Source organism: Annulohypoxylon truncatum (assembly GCF_022578515.1).
Source record: "Annulohypoxylon truncatum strain CBS 140777 unplaced genomic scaffold F4807scaffold_9, whole genome shotgun sequence".
In the NCBI taxonomy this organism is placed as follows: domain Eukaryota; kingdom Fungi; phylum Ascomycota; class Sordariomycetes; order Xylariales; family Hypoxylaceae; genus Annulohypoxylon; species Annulohypoxylon truncatum.
This window is the reverse complement of record NW_025953795.1, coordinates 955,815-974,187: the sequence shown is the minus strand read 5'-3', so window position 1 is coordinate 974,187 and position 18,373 is coordinate 955,815. Positions and strand designations below refer to the sequence as shown.

The 18,373-nt window shown below is 48.9% G+C and overlaps 6 protein-coding genes across 6 annotated transcripts; 4 read left to right on the top strand and 2 right to left on the bottom strand.

Annotated features, from left to right (window-relative positions):
- Positions 1-62: 62 nt before the first annotated feature.
- On the top strand, positions 63-981 carry F4807DRAFT_400134 (putative plasma membrane proteolipid 3). The gene is made up of 3 exons (XM_047995997.1): positions 63-329; positions 395-529; positions 589-981. The coding sequence occupies exons 1-3, from the start codon at positions 313-315 to the stop codon at positions 608-610; spliced, it is 174 nt and encodes a 57-aa protein (XP_047856258.1). The 5' UTR covers positions 63-312; the 3' UTR covers positions 611-981.
- A 469-nt stretch (positions 982-1,450) lies between these two features.
- Positions 1,451-2,927, bottom strand: F4807DRAFT_458631 (P-loop containing nucleoside triphosphate hydrolase protein; the record flags this gene model as incomplete). The annotated part of the gene is made up of 4 exons (XM_048001239.1): positions 1,451-1,480; positions 1,536-2,652; positions 2,758-2,767; positions 2,834-2,927. 4 exons carry the CDS (start codon positions 2,925-2,927, stop codon positions 1,451-1,453), a joined length of 1,251 nt encoding a protein of 416 aa, XP_047856257.1.
- Positions 2,928-3,147: 220 nt separating this feature from the next.
- On the top strand, positions 3,148-5,528 carry F4807DRAFT_418838 (SET domain-containing protein). The gene is made up of 5 exons (XM_047997364.1): positions 3,148-3,526; positions 3,582-3,767; positions 3,843-4,395; positions 4,494-4,813; positions 4,942-5,528. Exons 1-5 carry the CDS (start codon positions 3,260-3,262, stop codon positions 5,050-5,052), a joined length of 1,437 nt encoding a protein of 478 aa, XP_047856256.1. The 5' UTR covers positions 3,148-3,259; the 3' UTR covers positions 5,053-5,528.
- A 2,288-nt stretch (positions 5,529-7,816) lies between these two features.
- On the top strand, positions 7,817-11,827 carry F4807DRAFT_418830 (fungal-specific transcription factor domain-containing protein). Its single transcript, XM_047997363.1, has 5 exons — positions 7,817-8,414; positions 8,475-8,881; positions 8,944-9,541; positions 9,598-9,955; positions 10,009-11,827. Exons 1-5 carry the CDS (start codon positions 8,338-8,340, stop codon positions 11,260-11,262), a joined length of 2,694 nt encoding a protein of 897 aa, XP_047856255.1. The 5' UTR covers positions 7,817-8,337; the 3' UTR covers positions 11,263-11,827.
- Positions 11,828-12,265: 438 nt separating this feature from the next.
- F4807DRAFT_458628 (PLC-like phosphodiesterase) lies at positions 12,266-13,642 on the top strand (the record flags this gene model as incomplete). The annotated part of the gene is made up of 4 exons (XM_048001238.1): positions 12,266-12,398; positions 12,475-12,860; positions 12,958-13,062; positions 13,154-13,642. The coding sequence occupies 4 exons, from the start codon at positions 12,266-12,268 to the stop codon at positions 13,640-13,642; spliced, it is 1,113 nt and encodes a 370-aa protein (XP_047856254.1).
- A 670-nt stretch (positions 13,643-14,312) lies between these two features.
- F4807DRAFT_418825 (uncharacterized protein) lies at positions 14,313-16,586 on the bottom strand. Its single transcript, XM_047997362.1, has one exon. It carries the CDS (start codon positions 16,312-16,314, stop codon positions 14,710-14,712), a length of 1,605 nt encoding a protein of 534 aa, XP_047856253.1. The 5' UTR covers positions 16,315-16,586; the 3' UTR covers positions 14,313-14,709.
- Positions 16,587-18,373: the final 1,787 nt, after the last annotated feature.

Here is an 18,373-nt window from a genome sequence, read left to right as displayed (position 1 = left end):
AACGGCACCACCTTCCGTGCACAAAGACAAACTAACTCTGATGGCACAGAAATGTTTTTGTACTTAATAAATAGCGACTCGATCCCAATTGTCATTCCAGATTCTCTACGAAACAACTTTGCGATAGCACATATTTAAACTGTACACCCCCTCGCGCATCTTAGACATTGATTCTTGCCTTCACCACAATCCTGATTCAATTTTTGCGAAGCACAAAGCAAGCAAACTATTCCGATCTTAACATACTCCATACACGAGGCAATCCAACTTCGTGTTCTCGTCGACCCAACCTTCACATCTACATAATCCACAATGCCTTTCACCGCAAGGTAAGACATCTTTTCCGGCGACTAGTTTACATCGTTTTGAAGGCGACCTGCTGACTTCTGTATAGTGATATCTGCAAGATCATTCTTGCCGTCATCCTCCCGCCCCTAGGTGTCTTCTTAGAGCGAGGATGCGGTGCCGACTTCTGCATCAACATCTTACTCACCATTCTGGGTTACATCCCGGGTATCATCCACGCGCTGTATGTTTTTGATCGCACACACACACCTACGTTATGGTAGACTGACAATGTCCCTGCAGGTACATTATTTTGAAATATTAATGCGCCCAAATAACCCACCCTTTCCTTCCGCATTTTTCGTCATGCAGCGACAGCATAGCAACTCTCTGCCATAGACAACACAAGACGGTTGGGCCAATGGCGTGGTGGCACAGGGATTCGTGATGCTACGCGGCGTCCTGCGTGGATCCAGCCATCTCATTTTCTCTTCGACGCTAGAGCGGGGGTGGGTAACGAAGTGCCGTTTTTCGGGTCTGACCGACGTCACCCGATCCTACCTCTGTTTCAGCCTGCTTAATCTTCTTCGATAATTCATCATTGCAACGATCAGTTGTACGAACGACCGACCGACCGACCGACCTGGTAATGGCAAATGGCATGGGAATCCGGGACCAGTTGAACATGGGCTGTTATGTGTATTCACGACGGTTCTAGATATGTTTTTTCTATAATGATTATGATTCCGATACCCCTCACTATACGCTTGCATCAGATTTTATTGTGACTTTGCCAACACCTGGTTTCGTAGCCACTACAACAAGGTTATCAAAATAAAACGAAGTCAATTCTTGTGGGAATGCCTTGAGAATCTATCAATCTAATTTGAGAAAAGTCGAGGGCATCTTCCCGATCGGACACTAAATGCTACGCAAATGCTGATCATTGTAACATCTTCTACGGCGGATGGAAAACTAGTGATGCTAAAAGTGGTGAGCCCAAGAACCCATCAATGCTAAACTAAATTGTACCCATTTTGAATGAATACCTACCTACCGATATGTTATATTCATACGAAATACAACGAGAACGCTGTAAAGAGCTGTGGTTGGGCTCATACTTAATGGTCGAATAGAACGTCTACTAGATATGGTCTATATTCGTTTACGCTCGACCTATCTTGAATGATAGGACCTAAAAGCAACTGTAAGTATAACTCGGAAGTGCGACTGAATAGGTAGGTACTCACGTCGTTTTTGCCTACTGACACAACGGCATCTTCCGAAACTCGCACGCCTCCCACTCCTTCCACGTAGGCAATTGGCGCATCACCCATCACCTTCTTGGCGACATCACCCACGGTCGTATTCTTCTTCACCAGCACGCAATCTCTGAATGCGTGTTTTGTGTCTGATCCAGAGCTGAATGTTGATATGTTTCGCACGGGGAAGACTGGCACGAGACCCAGTATCTCGGCCGCTTTCGATAGTACTTGGACGACACCGGTGGATCCATATCGGAATAAGATCATATCTCTGTACTCCTCGATGGTATTCTTATTCTTCTCGTCCAACTCCTTTAAACCCCCGCCGTCCGGATCACCGTCCGCGATCAAGTCTTCGCGCGTGTCGACGAACTCGGTTCCTTCTGTATATCTTATATACCCTTGCTTGGCCATTTTCCGTAGGAACAGCTCGGCCTTTGCCGAACATGCTACTACCATGTTAGGGTCTTGCATCTTGGTGATCTTCATGAGGTTCGTGTAAGCGTCGGAGTCGTCGATCTTATTTAACGCGATTACGGTCGGGAACTTCTCGTCCGTAAATGCGCTGACGACACGGTCTACCGTCTCCTCGCTCCAGTTCTCTAGCGGCTCCTTCAGGCCCATGCGATCTAATGTCCGGGCTACCACTGCAGCTGTGCTTCCATAACCCGAGAATTGTCCCTGCAAGGTTTCGACAGCGGTGGCCTTAACTGCGACATGACGCCTCTTTATAGAACCCCATTTCTCCCAGAGGTTCCCCTTAATCCAGGCCACGATCTCACCACGCAGCCAAGCTATATCCTGAGAAGGATCGTAGCCTCGCGTGTTCTCGCCCTCCGCATTGGTCCTTCCGCTCGCGTCCACGACGTGGATCAGCGCATCCGCGTGCCGGAGATCATCCAAAAACTTATTGCCTAGACCTTTACCCTGATGTGCGCCGGGAACAAGTCCCGCAACGTCGAGGAGTTCTATGGGCACAGAGCGACGGCCACCGACACACGATCCGTAGTTGGGCTTGCATTTATCCTGTACGCCGAAGCGCTCGCAAGCGCATGTTATTTGGAGGTATCCGACAGCTCGTTGAGGATCAATGGTGGTGAAACTAGGCAATGCACACCATTTGTTAGTCAGAGATTAACGAGCCCATATTGTTTCTTCTCTTCCACTCTCTTTTTCTTTCGTTATCATCAATAGGGGATAGGCGTACGGATAGTTTCCTATGTCGCATTATATACATCAGTGCCCGCAGTTCGGGTCGATAAAGTCGGCTGGATTCGACCCACCAACTTTGGACGTCGCATCGGTTAAGCTGTTCAGCGTCGTGCTCTTTCCAGCAGAGGGTTTGCCGACAAGGCCGATTAGAGGATCTCGCGGCATCTTGCGAAGAAGTTGTAGTATTTGGAGATTACTTTAAGTCTTCAGTTTCTCAAAGTTCTTCGGGTCAACGCGACTTAAAAGTTTGAGGCTATAAGTGGGGTGGGAAGGTGGTATGTTCCTGTTGCCCGACTTCTATGTCAGAAAAACTTAGATAAGAGCCCGGAGGCTCTAGGTAGTTGAGACCCGCTATAGCGGCCCCGCGGCTTTCCGTACTTAGGCGAATCTTCTCACATTGAGTGCATTACTTACCTAGGTATTCACCACCAACGTCCAACTTTTCCCAACGTTACTTAATCAGACCTACCTTCAGTTAAACGTCTTATGTATCCAAAATGCGACGGGGTTCTTTCTCATTAAACGATTTGCCTGCTTGGTGTGTCCTGAATAACGTTACCTTCCTCGACGTGAAAGTTGCCGACATAAATGGTCGGGGCTATGGTTTGATAGCGGAAAGGGACCTGGTCGATGAAGATGGAACTGATGACATTCCCGCTCTCTTGACAATTCCGAGAGACCTCATTCTTTCAGCCGAAGGCGTAGAAGAGTATGCTAAGGAAAACAAGGACTTTCGACAACTTCTAGACATAGCAGGACACCGGGTTGGTATATGGTCAATCCGAGAGACAGTTTCACTACATACTAAGCATATCATAGTCAACTAGAGGTGACATCCTATTATTCCTTCTAGTACAGCTGGTCTTGTCTTCACCCGATTATAAGGGCGAACAAGGACCATTGACACCGTGGACCCAATATTTCAGTCTCTTGCCGTCACATGTACCAACCCCTACGATGTGGACCGAGTCGGAGCTTTTTCATTTGAAAGGAACTTCACTGGAGGTGAGTCGCTATGTAAATCTGGACGTGTGGCCTCGGCCTGGAACCTGTGGGACCTGTATTGACATATTTGGATAGTCTGCAGTGTCTGCCAAGTTGGTGGCATTAACGAAAGAGTTTGATGATCTCCGCGCGAAGGCAGCTAGCCTGCCTTTTTGGGATGAAATCTTCTCAGTCGATGAATCGATCACCATTCAAGACTGGATTCTCCTTGATGCCTTGTATAGATCTCGCTCTCTCGGTTTACCCCAGTCTGGAGAAGCGATGGTACCGTGCCTCGATTTGGTAAACCATTTCAGTGAAGCAAACGCTTATTTTGACGAAAATAAGAACGGCGAGGTCGGCCTTCGTCTACGTAAGGGATGTAATGTGTCATCTGGCAGCGAAATTACTATCAACTATGGAATGGATAAGTCGCCAGCAGAAATGCTGTTCAGCTATGGCTTTGTTGATCCTGACTCAACTGTCAATAGCCTTGTCCTACCCCTAGAGCCATTAGACGATGATCCGCTTGCGACAGCGAAGCTTCACGCTTTTGGTGCATCGCCAAAGTTGAAGCTGGCAGAAGGTGATGACGGCATTCCTCATTGGACCGCGCCTTTCGTGTATCTCATGTGCGTGAATGAAGAAGGTAAGGAGCCCTCAGCCCTTGAAATCAATGGGAAAGCCAAATCCATAGTGTCATTCTCAGTCTGGGAAGAGTTAGACTATATTAACTCCGAGTCGCAGACGGGCTACAGTTCAAAGTCTTACAGGAGACGGATGGATCTCGTCATTTAAAGATGTTCTGGCAAGACATCGATGTCACAGATGAGCCCGATACGATCATAAATCATATTCGTAACCACGAATTGTACCCGATATTTGAATTACGGGTTTTAACAGTTCTCTTCAACATCTTTCAGGGGCGACTTGAGGAGCTTACTAGCAGTGGAGACGAGGATAAGATGCCAGGATCAATAAGGACAGAAATCTGGCAAGCCGTCTCCCATCTCAAATCTCTCGAGACAGGCATTCTCAAAAAATGTTTAGGAATCCTTGATGAAGAGGTAAGGTTGAAGCTCGCAGTTGTTCTATATATTCGGTATCGTGCTCGGATTAAGCAACTATGGTCCTTGAGACATAGTCACCCGATTGACCTCGGCTATAATATCTTGCTAATCCCTAGCTATCACAGAAAACTCGGTTATTTGAAGATGATAAAGTGTTGGAGTATCTAAATCCAATGGTGCCTGATTCAAACGATGCTGCCGCCGAAGCCGCCAACGACGAGGAAGATTTCAGCTAGAATCTCGGAGCATAATTCTCGTCTCGTTTACCTGCTGATCCTACTGCGCTCGACATATCATCGTGTTCTTGATGCGATAAGTAAACACCCTAGCAAATCTTTTACTGTATTTGCACGGTTGGGAAGCAATTTGATGGCCTCAGAACTGGGACTTAAGCACCTCCTCGTTAATGTGGTGTGACATCATACTAGGTATGTACCGTTTTGATGAACTTGTTACCCTACTAGAGAACCAGGAGCGGGAATGGTTGACTTTGCCAACTGGTTTCATATGACGGCTTGTAAGGCAGCATGATAATTTCAGAGTTAAAACTGCTTACATGTCGTTGATCGATTTTCCAACGGTCAGAAAGCAATCTGTATAGACGCGCCTAGCGGTGCTGAGCGTCTCTTTGGGCTCATAATTCGGACCGAGAGCCCAGAGCCAATCCTAGGTTACACATGTTCGACATTGCATTTATACAAATAATTCAATACTCATATAGAACCTGTTCCTTACATACATGGCCCAGCATTCTGTGTCATGATCTACCTCGCCGATTTATCCACAGCGTGGGAGCTTTTAACCGGCAGCCACCCTCCCCAAGCTTGGGCAACAGAGACACCCACGTGGTATCCCGATGGAGCCAGAATTAATCACTTCCAAGGTGAATCCTTAGACGGGCCGGCTAGTCTAATGTTGTACATACGAAAATTTATCGCCCAGCCTTCCCACGTTTTCTCATTACATTCGAGTTGACCATGGGCATCAACATGGGTTCAGGCTGTCCTGATAATTTAATAGAGAGCAAGGTTCAGCTCTGGCTCCATCTCTGGATACCCGTAGATCGACAAAGTATAGACTTGTTCGCAGAAGAGGCCGGTTTATGGATTAATTGTATCTATCATTATGGTAAATGAGGTTTCCATGGGAAATCAAGATCAGTAAGTCTACTTCGTATGCTGATCATTGCCAGTTAGATTTGGTTCAAAAAGTGCCCTCATTAATGAGATTAATTCGTATGTGTATTTACCGTACTAAGATATTAAAGGGGAACGTACTAGTAAGACCAACTACCTACATGCCTGGACATTAAGCTGATAACACTCAATGGTCGTTCATGTATTTGTACAGTGGGCTGGATGTTGGAATTGAGTTGATGAACGCCTCATATAATAAAAGAAGATATTGGCTAAGGCTTCTACCTACATGATATGAGGTAGTGAAACCGGCGGACGCTGGCCATTACTCAGCAATAAAAAATAAACATCAAGCCCTTACATCCAATGAGTATAAGTAGCGTCTACCACACACTTTGAGTGGCGTTACAACTAACATTGTATTGGTGTTCAAGGTAGCAACTAGGGTCTGTTAACTAACCGGGTACCTAACGTTCGTAATGTGGCTTGGGTGCGTCGATATCGAAGTCGAAGTGTTGCACCGCATGTAAGTCAATATAGGAATTGGCCGGTCGCCGCAAAGACGACAGCTTGGCGACGGTCATGTCTATTCCGAACGAAGTAGTGTGATGAGGATGGCGTGGTAGGACTCAGGAATGGGAACGTGTAGGGTGCCGGCCTATACCTGCAGAAACATGCGGGTTTTCTTGAAGCCGCATCTTCCCCTATAGCCGACCGTAACGAAGTCAGTCAGCTATACCTCGGCGTCCTGTGCCCTTGGCGCTGATAGGATCGCATCGTATCTCGCGTCGAGGTTCGTACTCATATTCTTGGGATTCTGATTCGCTCTCTTATCGTGCGATCGAAGAAGCGTGCCGACGTAATGGTTGAAATGTACGCAGGCTAAGAAGAGTCAGTGGATCACGAGCATATGTGAGACGACTTCGCCTATCTGGAAAACCTGGGGTAAATCCCCCGCGAAAAGATTCGAGACCCTTTGGCTTTCCCGGGGTCAACGACCGAGTTGTTATCGTACTATGTACGGATCATAGGAAACTAACTATAATAGTAGTTCGAGTGGTGTCATTATTTTAGCGTTGGGCAATGATATGCCAAGTGCCAGGTTCGCGAGATATCATGGGCTGGCTGGCTGGCCAGCTCCTTAGTAGGGCGTGGGGATGGAAAAGTTGGTTGAGCGTTTAGCGTCCAACGTATGCAAGTACCCACCACATTATTGACGGCTTCGACCAACCATCGTCCACCCCATTATTTGTGCCTGTTGAGGTTACTGCGCTATACATACCTAACCTGCCTACCGGATGTGCGTGATGGCCGCGATGGCTCTCTTATGCATGGTTAGCGTCGAACGCTCGAACAGGTAAGGTGTGTGGAGTATATGACGGTGCAGTTATGAGTAGCATGGTAAGGTCTGTCACGCCTTGGAAACTTACTCGAGCCGTCGAGTTCATCTCTCCAGGGTCGATGATAGAACCTTGGAACCTTTAAAGGATATCGGATGGATACTACGCACATACGCAATACCTACCTAGGTACGTACCGTATTATGTATTCCTTGCATGTATATGCCGTAGGTGCGTAGATGCGACAACTGCTAGGGTTCGATCTGTAGACTTGGTTATCTCATGCTCATGACCCTTTTGAGATGTGTGTGAAGAATCTTTCACCTTCGCTTTCGTTCTTGTTGTTCTTGTTTATGGATATTGAGTATGAGCATATAGGGTTGAAGAATAGCTGAAGTAATCCTTCCGCTATGCAGATACCCAGATATCCACGTATATACGTAGAAGTATACCTATGTACGCCATCAATTGGATGCGCGATACTTCGTTTATGTACGTCCTATTTGCTCCTTCCCCCCTTGCCCACCCCAGATTCGTTAGCGCACTCCATTAGTAGAATACCCCGCTGATCTCAGGAATCCGTCTGGAGTAGCGGGCATTGGTGCTTCCGTTTCTCGCCATATCCTCCACTAAACTTTCCTGTCCCCACGCACCCTATTCTTTGATCTCTCGACCTGTTTTTTTCTTCCTTCTACGTCCCCTCATCATCCTTCCGCCACCCATTCAACTACCCAACTCTACACGCGCCACCGTCCGTACCGACGACCATCAAGCTCGAAAAATAAAATACCTCCGATCGAATTTGTTGTTACGAAACGATTTACTTTCGAGAATACGCGGGCGTCAGACCGGACATGAGCAATTTTCGCATCCACTACTAGTGACGTGCTGACATCCGCAACCAACGCCGATTAGAAACCGTGACTTAAGCCGTCATCGACGCATAGGGAATGGGGAACTCGGTGTTGGACTTGACGCGAACACAATCGATCAACGAAATCGAAGTCATCTTGGACTAGAGAAGTAAGCCAGTCAAACCGCCAACATGCCGGGAATCCTGCCTATGAAAGTGATTAAGGTGGGCACCAGCTCACAGAGCCGCATCGCCCAAGCCTGTGATAGGTACGTGTTTTAGAAGCCGCGCAGCCCTTTTGGTACTTCATACTGATTGTCTGCTTATAGGTGTCGGAGTAAGAAGATCCGTTGTGATGGTATCCGTCCGTGTTGCTCGCAGTGCGCCAATGTTGGGTTCGAATGCCGTACTAGCGATAAACTCAGCCGTCGCGCATTTCCGCGAGGCTACACCGAGTCTCTCGAGGAGAGAGTGAGGCAACTAGAGTCCGAAGTGAGGGAATTGAAGGATTTGTTGGACGAGAAAGATGAGAAGATCGACATGCTGTCGAGAATGCATGACCACCGCCAACCATCTATCGGATCCACAGGAAGCCCAAGGACAGTAGAATCGAGAAGGGATCCCAACTCGCCAACGAAGGAAGATTCTTTTCGTGTGCAGGCCTCGCCGTTATTGCTTGGCGTTGAGAATTCGGATTCGTACTTCATGGGGCCTTCAAGCGGACGCTCTTTCATCGGTAAGCGACGCGTTTTCATGTTAATGTCAATGTCCTTCCATCATGTCTAACCTTCCTCTTAGAGTCTTTCAAACGCAAGCTTCAGGAGAACGGGAAACCTTGTTCTGATTTCAACCCGGAGGCTTTCCTCCATATCCAGGGCTGTTATCCCCTGGTTGCTAAATCGTCATCTCAGTCGGTAAAGGTACCGCCACGCCTATTCTCGGATAGATGCGTCAACATCTATTTCCAGGAATGGGCGCCACTCTTTCCCGTTCTTCACAAACCGACATTTCTCCGCCTGTACGAGGAGTTTGTCGCCGATTCGGAGAAGGTGAAAAACAACCACAAGCTTGCACAGCTCCATCTTGTTTTCAGCATTGCCGCCCTTTCGAGTGACTTGCCCGATATGGAGCAAATTGCCGCCTGCGAGGTTCAGTGGCAAAGAGCGCTCGAAGCGGTTATGATGGATAATACGATGAATACGTTACAATGTTTAGTCCTGGCTTTGATGTATTGCACTATCAGAGCCGACTACAAGCGATTACAACATTACAAAGGTGTCGCCGTTGGGTTGTCTCATAGACTAGGATTGCATCAAAGTCAGAAGCGATTTTCATTCGGTGCTCTCACCATTGAGACACGCAAAAAGGTCTTTTGGACCTTGTATACTCTCGACTGGTAAGTCTTCATATTTCTGACCCATATAATTTCGGCAATGGCCTAACAGTCTTAAGTTTTTCTGCTGCTATGCTCGGGCTTCCTAAATTGCTCAATGAGGATGATATTCACGCAGAGTATCCATCGGATACTGATGACGAATACGTGACTGAGAAGGGATTTCAACCGACTTTACCAGGGGAGTATACCAGACTATCGAGCGCGCTAGCATTGTTTAGGGTATCTCGCATTCTTGCTGATGTCCTTGAGAAACTCTACCCAGCTGCCACGTCCTACGAATTGACTCTCCAGCAAATCTCGGCGCTAGATGCGGAGCTGTCAGACTGGTATGAGAACTTGCCCGCCCATCTCAGGCTGAATTTTGTGCAAGACAAGCCATCAACGGATATCACTGGGAGCAGATCCCCGATTCTAGTATGTTACCACTAGCCTCTCTCGTCGATGTGATTGATACTAATAGTTAATAGGCGCTTACATACTACTACGTTCGAGGACTCATTCACCGACCTGCTGTAGGCTCGAATCTAGGGGGCAAGGCTGCTCCGGCCCTTATCGCCGTCGGGGAGTCTAGTAAGCATGTCGTACAGATTATTCAATTGCTGGAAGAGAGAAGCATGTCCTTCTCGTTCTGTCTCAACAAGTCAGACGTCCTCGTTCTGTGCGGGACGAGTCTGCTCTACCAGAGTCTGGATCTGAAACATGAGAGCAAGCTTATGAAGGATGTTGAACGACTTGTCAATGCCGTTATTAAAATACTCCTTAGGATGAAAGCCCCTGGTACTTACGACCTAAAACGGGTTGCATCGCTGCTGATCACCGTCGATGTGCCATCTCAACCTACGTCAGTGCGGACAAGCCCGGACACTACCATGGCTGCTCCGCCATCGAGGACGTCGCCATTAATGAATCTATCGAGAAAGAAGTCTCCGTACAGTGCCGGCCGAAACGCCGGTGCCAGCATGAGCGAGACAGACTTGCTATCTCAGCAAGAAAAGCTGCGACGTATGACCATACCGAATAGTCAAGCTAGTCGGCCGGGGATTCATCGCGCACAGTCACGCACGTCGCTCGACATGAGCGCAGAACAGTCAGTGCCACGGCGTGATCATCGCTTCTCGATATCTCAAATCCAGCAAACGATGATGCGTATGTCGCCCATGAATAAGTCTAAACAGCGAAACCTTGATTACCTTTCACTTAGCGAGGCGCCGACCGAGCCTCAACCCTCGCCGTCGACACAAGACCAAAACTTGCCGCAACCGATGACAAATGGCCAACAGCCTCAGACACAAATATACCCTCCGCCTCAAGTGATGAACAAGGGTGGCTCTGGCGGAGGCGTCTCAATTTCCGAGTGGGAAGCGTTACTTGGTGCAATGGACGGCGGCCAGATCAATGTGTACGACGCGATATACGGCGGACCAGCTTTGTCGCTCACGGAGACCCCAACTACTACGGCGACGACTCTCGGGGAATGGTCGCCAGATTCGTGGGATCTTTCTAGCTTCAATATTGGTGATCTAACAGCTAATCCGGCGGCTCCACAGAGCGTGCTCAGCATCAGTGATGATAGCCTCAGCTCAGGAGATGACCTAAACTCGAATGATATGTATCTCAGAATGGGCAGCGAGGACTATCAAAACGGGTTAATGGCACCGCCGCGAACTAGCCATGATGGGAACATAGTATTAGAAGGTCTTGAGTTGAACCTTGGCATCTAAAATATCTTCTTTTTTTTTTGCTTCTCGAAAACAGTGGCGGATTGGTCGTCATGCACAATCTACGATATTACTCTCTTTGGTATGCGGCGTCGATATATAGAGACGGCTTATATTCTTGGCAGGATTGGTTACGAGTTGCGCGAACTGCGAGGGCTTTGCAGGTTTGGACATTTGGCACCAGGTGTTTCAGGTACCCATTGGCGCCTCTGGCATGGTTTTGTTATGCAAATTCTCTTGGGCAAATTACTTCGGCTTTATCTACCTACGGGGGCGACTGTTTCTGTTGACCTAGCCATTTCACATACATTATATTTTTCTATGTACCTAACCATGCTTGATGTAACTACTTGTTATATAGGGAGGTACGATGGATGCCCTTATATGAAAATAGGTTGGTTAAGAAGAAGGCGAAATATAAGTTTCAATCGACCGTCGGGTCATCCATCATATTTGATAATGCGAGTATGCAGCTTTAGCATGTCCCAATGCCGGGATCGCGACTAGGTAGTAGGAGAAGCGTGTAAGCCACGTGTTGAGAAAAGCTACCCATAACCAGGATCTGAAGGCAGGCTGAATCGTAAAGAAGGCACTTTGAATAATGACTTAATATATGCATCGTGGCTTTCCTCGGATACGCCGGTGCGGTAGCGGATGCCTCACGCTGCATGGGGTACGTAGATACGTACCTACGTATTTATGTACTTTGACCTGGGCAGAGTGGACCTCGGGAGTATCTGGTGCGACACGAAACGTCGTCCTAATCGCCGATTAACTCCAGCAGCTGCATATCGCTCCTTTGATCACATACCTACTTACGTTGTATCACCATTCCTTTCGTTCCCAATCCGTAGTCGCGCTTACGTTGAGCGGATTTAGTAGAGAGCTGCCGCCGGGCGGTAGATTTGTTAGACGTCGAGCTTACCATGGCCTTTTTATGATACAAACCTTAGATTTTCTCGATCGCTCGCTTCCGTCTTCACTTTCGTTAAGCAGACATATCACTATGGCCTTGGATTCGGAGCCATCGTTCATTAGTCACCCCGCTCCCCTGCAGCCGCTGGAAGAGTCGCTTCGCGCGGACGAGCAGACACCGTTGATCAAGCCCGGCAAGGCGGGTATGGAGAATGGGAGGCCGGGTGAGTACCGTCTCGAGGAATCTTAGCAAGGCGGCGCGCCGCGATAGAGCCCAATCGCTGACGATCCCGAGGATAGCAGGTTTCCCGGCACCCCGCTCCCGCAACGATGCTGCCGCCTCGCTCGGACCACGACGCCTGCCGCAGGCCATAGCTCACAGAGGATACAAAGTCGTCGCCCCAGAGAACTCAATGCTGGCGTTCCGGGCGGCTGTCGAAGCGGGCGCGCACGCTATCGAGACCGACTTGCACCTTTCCAGGGACGGCGTCGTCGTGCTGTCGCATGACGCCGCGCTCAAGCGCTGCTTCGGCGAGGATTCGAAGGTCCGCGACCACGACTGGAGGTACCTGAGCACGTTGCGGACGCTGCGCAAACCCGAACAACCTATGCCTCGACTCGTAGATCTGCTCGAATATCTGAATCAGCCGGGGGTGGAGCACGTTTGGGTTATGCTGGATATCAAGGTAATATGACGAAGTCCTTACATTATGTATAAAATAGTTATACAAGAAAGGTAAACTTGTAAGCGGTCGAGTTCTTGCTAACCCGCTGGAATTCTAGACCCATGATGATGCCACCGAGCTCTTGCGGAGAACGGCCGAAGCCATTGCTTCGGTACCGGGGATACGGCCGTGGAGTGAGAGGATATTGCCTTGTTGTTGGAATGTAAGAGCGCCTTATTACTATCCCCTCATTGACTATCCAGAATTTTTAGTCATGTGTTTTCTACGTGTCTGAGTTATTAACCCGTATGTAGATAAAATATGTCCAACTAACAAAAGAGTTCCTCCCCGGGTTTCCCATTGCACACGTAGGAATTTCAAGCATATACGCAAGAGCGCTCGCGAGTTATGTACCGAACCTATCTGTCAGTATGCTTCGCAACCTTCTGGCTATGCCGATTACTGGCCGGCGCTTCATACGGGATATGAAGAAGGCGGGTCATCCCATTTATACGTGGACGGTTAACGAAGAACACTGGATGGAGTGGAGCATCGAGAAGGAGCTCGACGGCGTCATAACAGACGACCCCAAGTTATTCCTAGAGGTTTGCAATCGTGCTGTTGGTAAGGAGGCTGAGGGCCAAGTGAGGAGGTTGGTAAACCGATCCCTCAAGATTACCGCGAGAGATTTGTGGGACTGGGTACGGTATATACCCTTCATTATCGTCATCATGATTATCTACTTCGTCAGGAATGGCTTGCCGCAGATACAGGCTCGAAAGGCGCTAGGGAAAAATAGATAAATGCTACTATTCTGAGATAGAACCAGGGTATATACGACATTGGCGAAATGGTCAAGAGAGGGTAATCGTAATCTTAGAATCAGTACGCTTCTCAGTCAGATAGAATTTGACGTAAACGATCTATGTAGAATACCATCATTGCTCTTGTCTTTGGAGTCTTCCCCTACTTAATGACTTCACCTGCCTCTTATATGCTCTGGAAAACGTTGGCATACAAGAGTATTAGGTTTTGCTGAAAACGGTTCACCAATATCGAAGCAAATTGGCAGTCTCCAGTCGACATTCTGGTACCACACCTCTAGCAACTGATAATTGAAGAGGAAAATCTACATTTACGGGGTGTATATTCATCTCAATTCTTCGGTGACTTCTAACTAGGCATGATTTGATGATCTGGTTGTTGACTTTCAACCACCAGACTAATTCTCACGATGGCCCGAATATGGTATCACCCTCTTCTTCTGACACTTCAGAACCCAGTCATTCAATAGCAGGTTAATGAAAGATATCTACCGCGGAATACAAATACTAGAGGCCACCTTAGCCAAGTGCCGGACAAAGGGCCGCCCTTATTATTAGAAGGGTATGGGATATGGGTAATGGTTAATGGTGATGGGCCTACAGCTACTACAAGGCATATCACGAAAGACACATTAAGGCAAAGAAAAAATCGTAAGAAACCAGTAGTATTAGAGGTGTGATTCCAGTACCCTCGATTTGAGGATGGCCATTATAGTACCGAATTCCTGGAATACCCCACCTTTGCAATGCGACTTATACCCGTAACGCCCTTTCATAAAACGAACCCCCCTCCATCATGGTGAACTCAAATACCCGAAAACAAAACTAACTAAACGAGAACCCTCTCACCCCAAAGGCTAGCCCTTCACCAAGAGATTCGACGAGGCTGGCTTACATATATAGACCATACCTCGGATCACGGCGTCGGCGAGGACCACGGTTTTGCCAAAGGAGTTCAAGAGAAGAGATCAAAGAAAATCAAGAAAATCAAAGAAACCCATGCAAATACCCTGCCCAATCAGTGTGCGAAGAGAAAAGTTCCGTTCTTAAACACCAGTTCCGGGACCGTCACCACCGGCGCCGTCGTCGCGCTTCTGCTTCTTGGCGTCGTCCTCGCGCGCATCATCGTCGTCATCCGCCTTGCGCTTCTGTCCCTGTCCCTGGGCATCCGTAGCGGCGGGCTGCGGCTGCTGCTGCTGTCCCGCGAAGCCGCTTGCCGTGTACCATTCGTAGAGCTGATCAGATGATAGATTGGGGGGAAGCTGGAAGCCGGGACCAGCAGGAGCAGGCGCAGCCACAGGCGTAGGGGCGGGCGCAGGACCAGCCGGAGTAGGAGCAGGGCCAGCGGGAGTAGTGGCAGGACCAGCTGGAGCAGTGGCAGGACCAGCTGGAGCAGTGGCAGGACCAGGGGGGGCAGTGGCAGGACCAGTGGCAGGTCCAGCAGGAGTAATAGCAGGTCCAGCAGGAGTAGTGGCAGGACCAGCTGGAGCAGTGGCAGGACCAGCCGGAGCAGGTGCAGGTGCAGGTGCAAGGGCGGGCGCGGGTTCATTGACGGGCGCCGGGGGAGGAATGCCCACGTTGGCGTCAGAGGCAGTAGTTTGGTTCTCGGGAACCGCGGGCGCCGCGGGCGTCGTGGCGGCGGCGGTGTTGTCCGCTGAAGGACCCTGCTGTAACTGCTGTAACTGTACGTTGTTGCGTTCGAGGTACTCGTCGAACAAGGGGGGAACGGGCCCCTCGATGAATGCCTGCATAGGAGACTCATCCTGGGCGGCTTGCTGCTGCTGGGGCTCGGGGACAGACGGTGGTAGGCCAAAGTCACCATACCCATGCTCGGGACCAGATGCTCCCATATTCGGAGCGTTGAACTGCATGGGAGAATCGTAAGATTGGAGATTGGGCGTACCGTCGTAGTTAGTCGCGAAGTCCCCGTTCATGAAGCCGGGCTGCTGCGGACCACCAGGTCCCATACCACCATACTGGCCTCCGAAACCATTACCCTGGTACGATTGAGCCATAGGATTGCCACCGTTAAAGCCATTGTACTGCAGTCCGGGGTTCGGAGCAGGACCACCGTAATTGCCGTAAGAGTTGAAAGCGGTATTGTCGCCATGACCAAAGCCATGAGTCGGTGTTCCACCGTAGCCGCTACCAAAGACAGGCTGGTGGTTGTTGTTGCCATAAGACATTCCACCGTGGTTGCCGGCATTGCCACTGCTAGGAGTAAGCATATTACGATTACCAGGGCCATTACGGAAGTTCTGGTTGTTAGCGTGGGGATTGGCCCAAGGTCCCGACTGCGCGAGCAATCTAGGGTCTATGTTCTCCTGCTCCTGCTCACGGCGAGCACGTTGCACATTACGCATATGCGTAGAAGGTGTCACACTGCGGCGCATCGACTGGCTACTGCCAGAGCGAATCGAAAGTGGTCCCACCGGGTACGTGGGGATAGGTGTGCCGCTACGATCCAGAATCGTCGGGCCACTAGGGCGCGTCGTAGGACTACCTGTCTGCGCGGCGCGAGAACCAGTAGATTGCGTGCTATGCATACCTTGTAAGCCCAACGACTGGCCTCTGTCCGAGACAAGCCGATTGAAGCTATCAAAAGGCCTAGCCATCGGGGCATTAGGCGCATGAGGGCCGGCGGGATGCATGAACGCATGTCCATAAGAACCGTGGGGGCCAGCGGCAGAGATGCCATGCTGTGGAACGGGATGACCCGGACGGGCCAGAGGAGACGCGGGAGGTCCGGGAGGCTGGTTATCCTCCTCTTCATCATCGCTGATTCTAGAATCGGGGTAGAGATTCTTCCTCAACTTCGGGTACTTGCGACAGAGATCCGGAAGAACATGCTTGAGAAAGCGTTGACTGTTGACAAGGGGAGAAAAAGAAGATTAGCGGATGATTATTTTATTGAGGAAGAGGCGGGGGGGGGGATTAGATGCAGCAAGGGGAGAAAGGCGTAAAAGTGAACTCAAAAGGGGATGACTTACTTGACTGAATCCTTCGAGACCGCCCAACCCATAAGCCCCATTGTGCTGGCTACATTGGGCCAAGGGACTTTGGCCATTCCCTTGCCAGCAGGCTGGCCATTGCCACAAGTGTTAACAACCATCGAGGCCAGCAGTTCGATGTCGCGTTCAGGGTTCCATCGGATAGGGGTATTGTGCTGTCTATCCTCTTGATCAGGGCCCTGGGGAGCCTTGGGTCTAGCAGTGGACTTCTTCTTAGGCTTTCCGCGGCCTCCCTTGTCCGACTTGTCCTTCTTGTTCTGATCGTCCTGACCCATGGCTGCGAATCAACTAAACGTAGAAATGTTAGTTAGGGACATTTTGTACAAGTAGAAAATCCAAACTAGAATACGAAATAGGTACTAAAAGATAAAATCTTGAGGGTTTCGCTATAATGCCAACATGTTGATACAATCGTAATTGAAAATATCCGGAACATGTAATAAGTAATGGGAAAGGCAAGAGGTTGAAAGGCCGAAAATCATAGAAGCACAGCGACCAAGAGTGAAGACGACACCAGCATGATAGACTTTTATCATTTCTGGGCTTCTTGGGAGGGTCGAGGGCGATATAATGGAGCAGAAGATGCTGGATAGGAGGGAGTGCTGTACAAGAACAGGGGAATGATGTGAGAATAATAGGAACGATGATCATGTGGGGAAAATACTCAACCCTTGGACAACAATAATAGGGATATAATAGAAATGGGCAATACCTATTCTTTACAGACACGTGTAGACTGCTGTTCGAAATTGAACCGTGATGATGGAGGAAGGGAAACAAGATTGAAGAATAGTATTCGAGTCCTTAGTCTCGACAGGTGATGATGAGGATACAAGAAAGACGAGGTGATGGTATTGTACGGATCGGGAATCCGATGATGTTTATGGAGGCAAGGGTATGATGAAGTCTGATGAGCAAGGGACGTGACTATACTCAAAGATCGAGTGTATGGTATGGTATTAAGAAAAGAGTGAAGGTGATGGGAGTAGGCAGATGAGAGTAGTGTTACGTGTTGATGGAAAGAACGTACTGAGGAAGAAAACGTGATGATAAAAAGAACGAGTTGATGGAAAGACTAGAGATCTTAGGAAAATTAGCAATATACCTTGGTACCTTGTGATCGGTTTGAATAATCAGCTGTCCGTAAACACCGAGAAGACGTATATCTCGAAGATAAGGTAAGTCGTCGAAGACTTGGTGAAGTAGGCTTTGGTTAGTTGAAGGAGAAAGTCACGTAGCGAGGACTCCACGGATTATGAAGCTCAAGAATTCAGAGTAGATGTGCGTGTAGAAGAAGGGAAGTTCGTGTATGTGAAAATTCCACGAGTTGCGGAATTCACAAAGATAGATGGGAAGGGGTCAAGAAGATGCGAGTGCGGGATAAGCTGTGATGCCTCGTCAAGCTCGAGAGATCACAATAGTAAGTGGGATTGAAGAAGATGGAAGTTCGTGATGAAGTTGAAAGAGTTGGAGGAACGTGTTTGGAAGAATATGTAGAAAGTGTTTGGGTTTCGGGTGTGAAGGAGAGTAAGGCAAGTCACGAATTCAGGTTGGGTGAGCTGCTTGTTAAGTAGAAAGGATGGTCTTGGGTGATTTGCGTTTGGGATTAAATAGAAAAGACTGCTGCTGGCTGATTACAGTTGACACTTGGTGAACAATGCTGCCCTTCCTCCCAGGTGATAGCTTTCAGACGGGATAA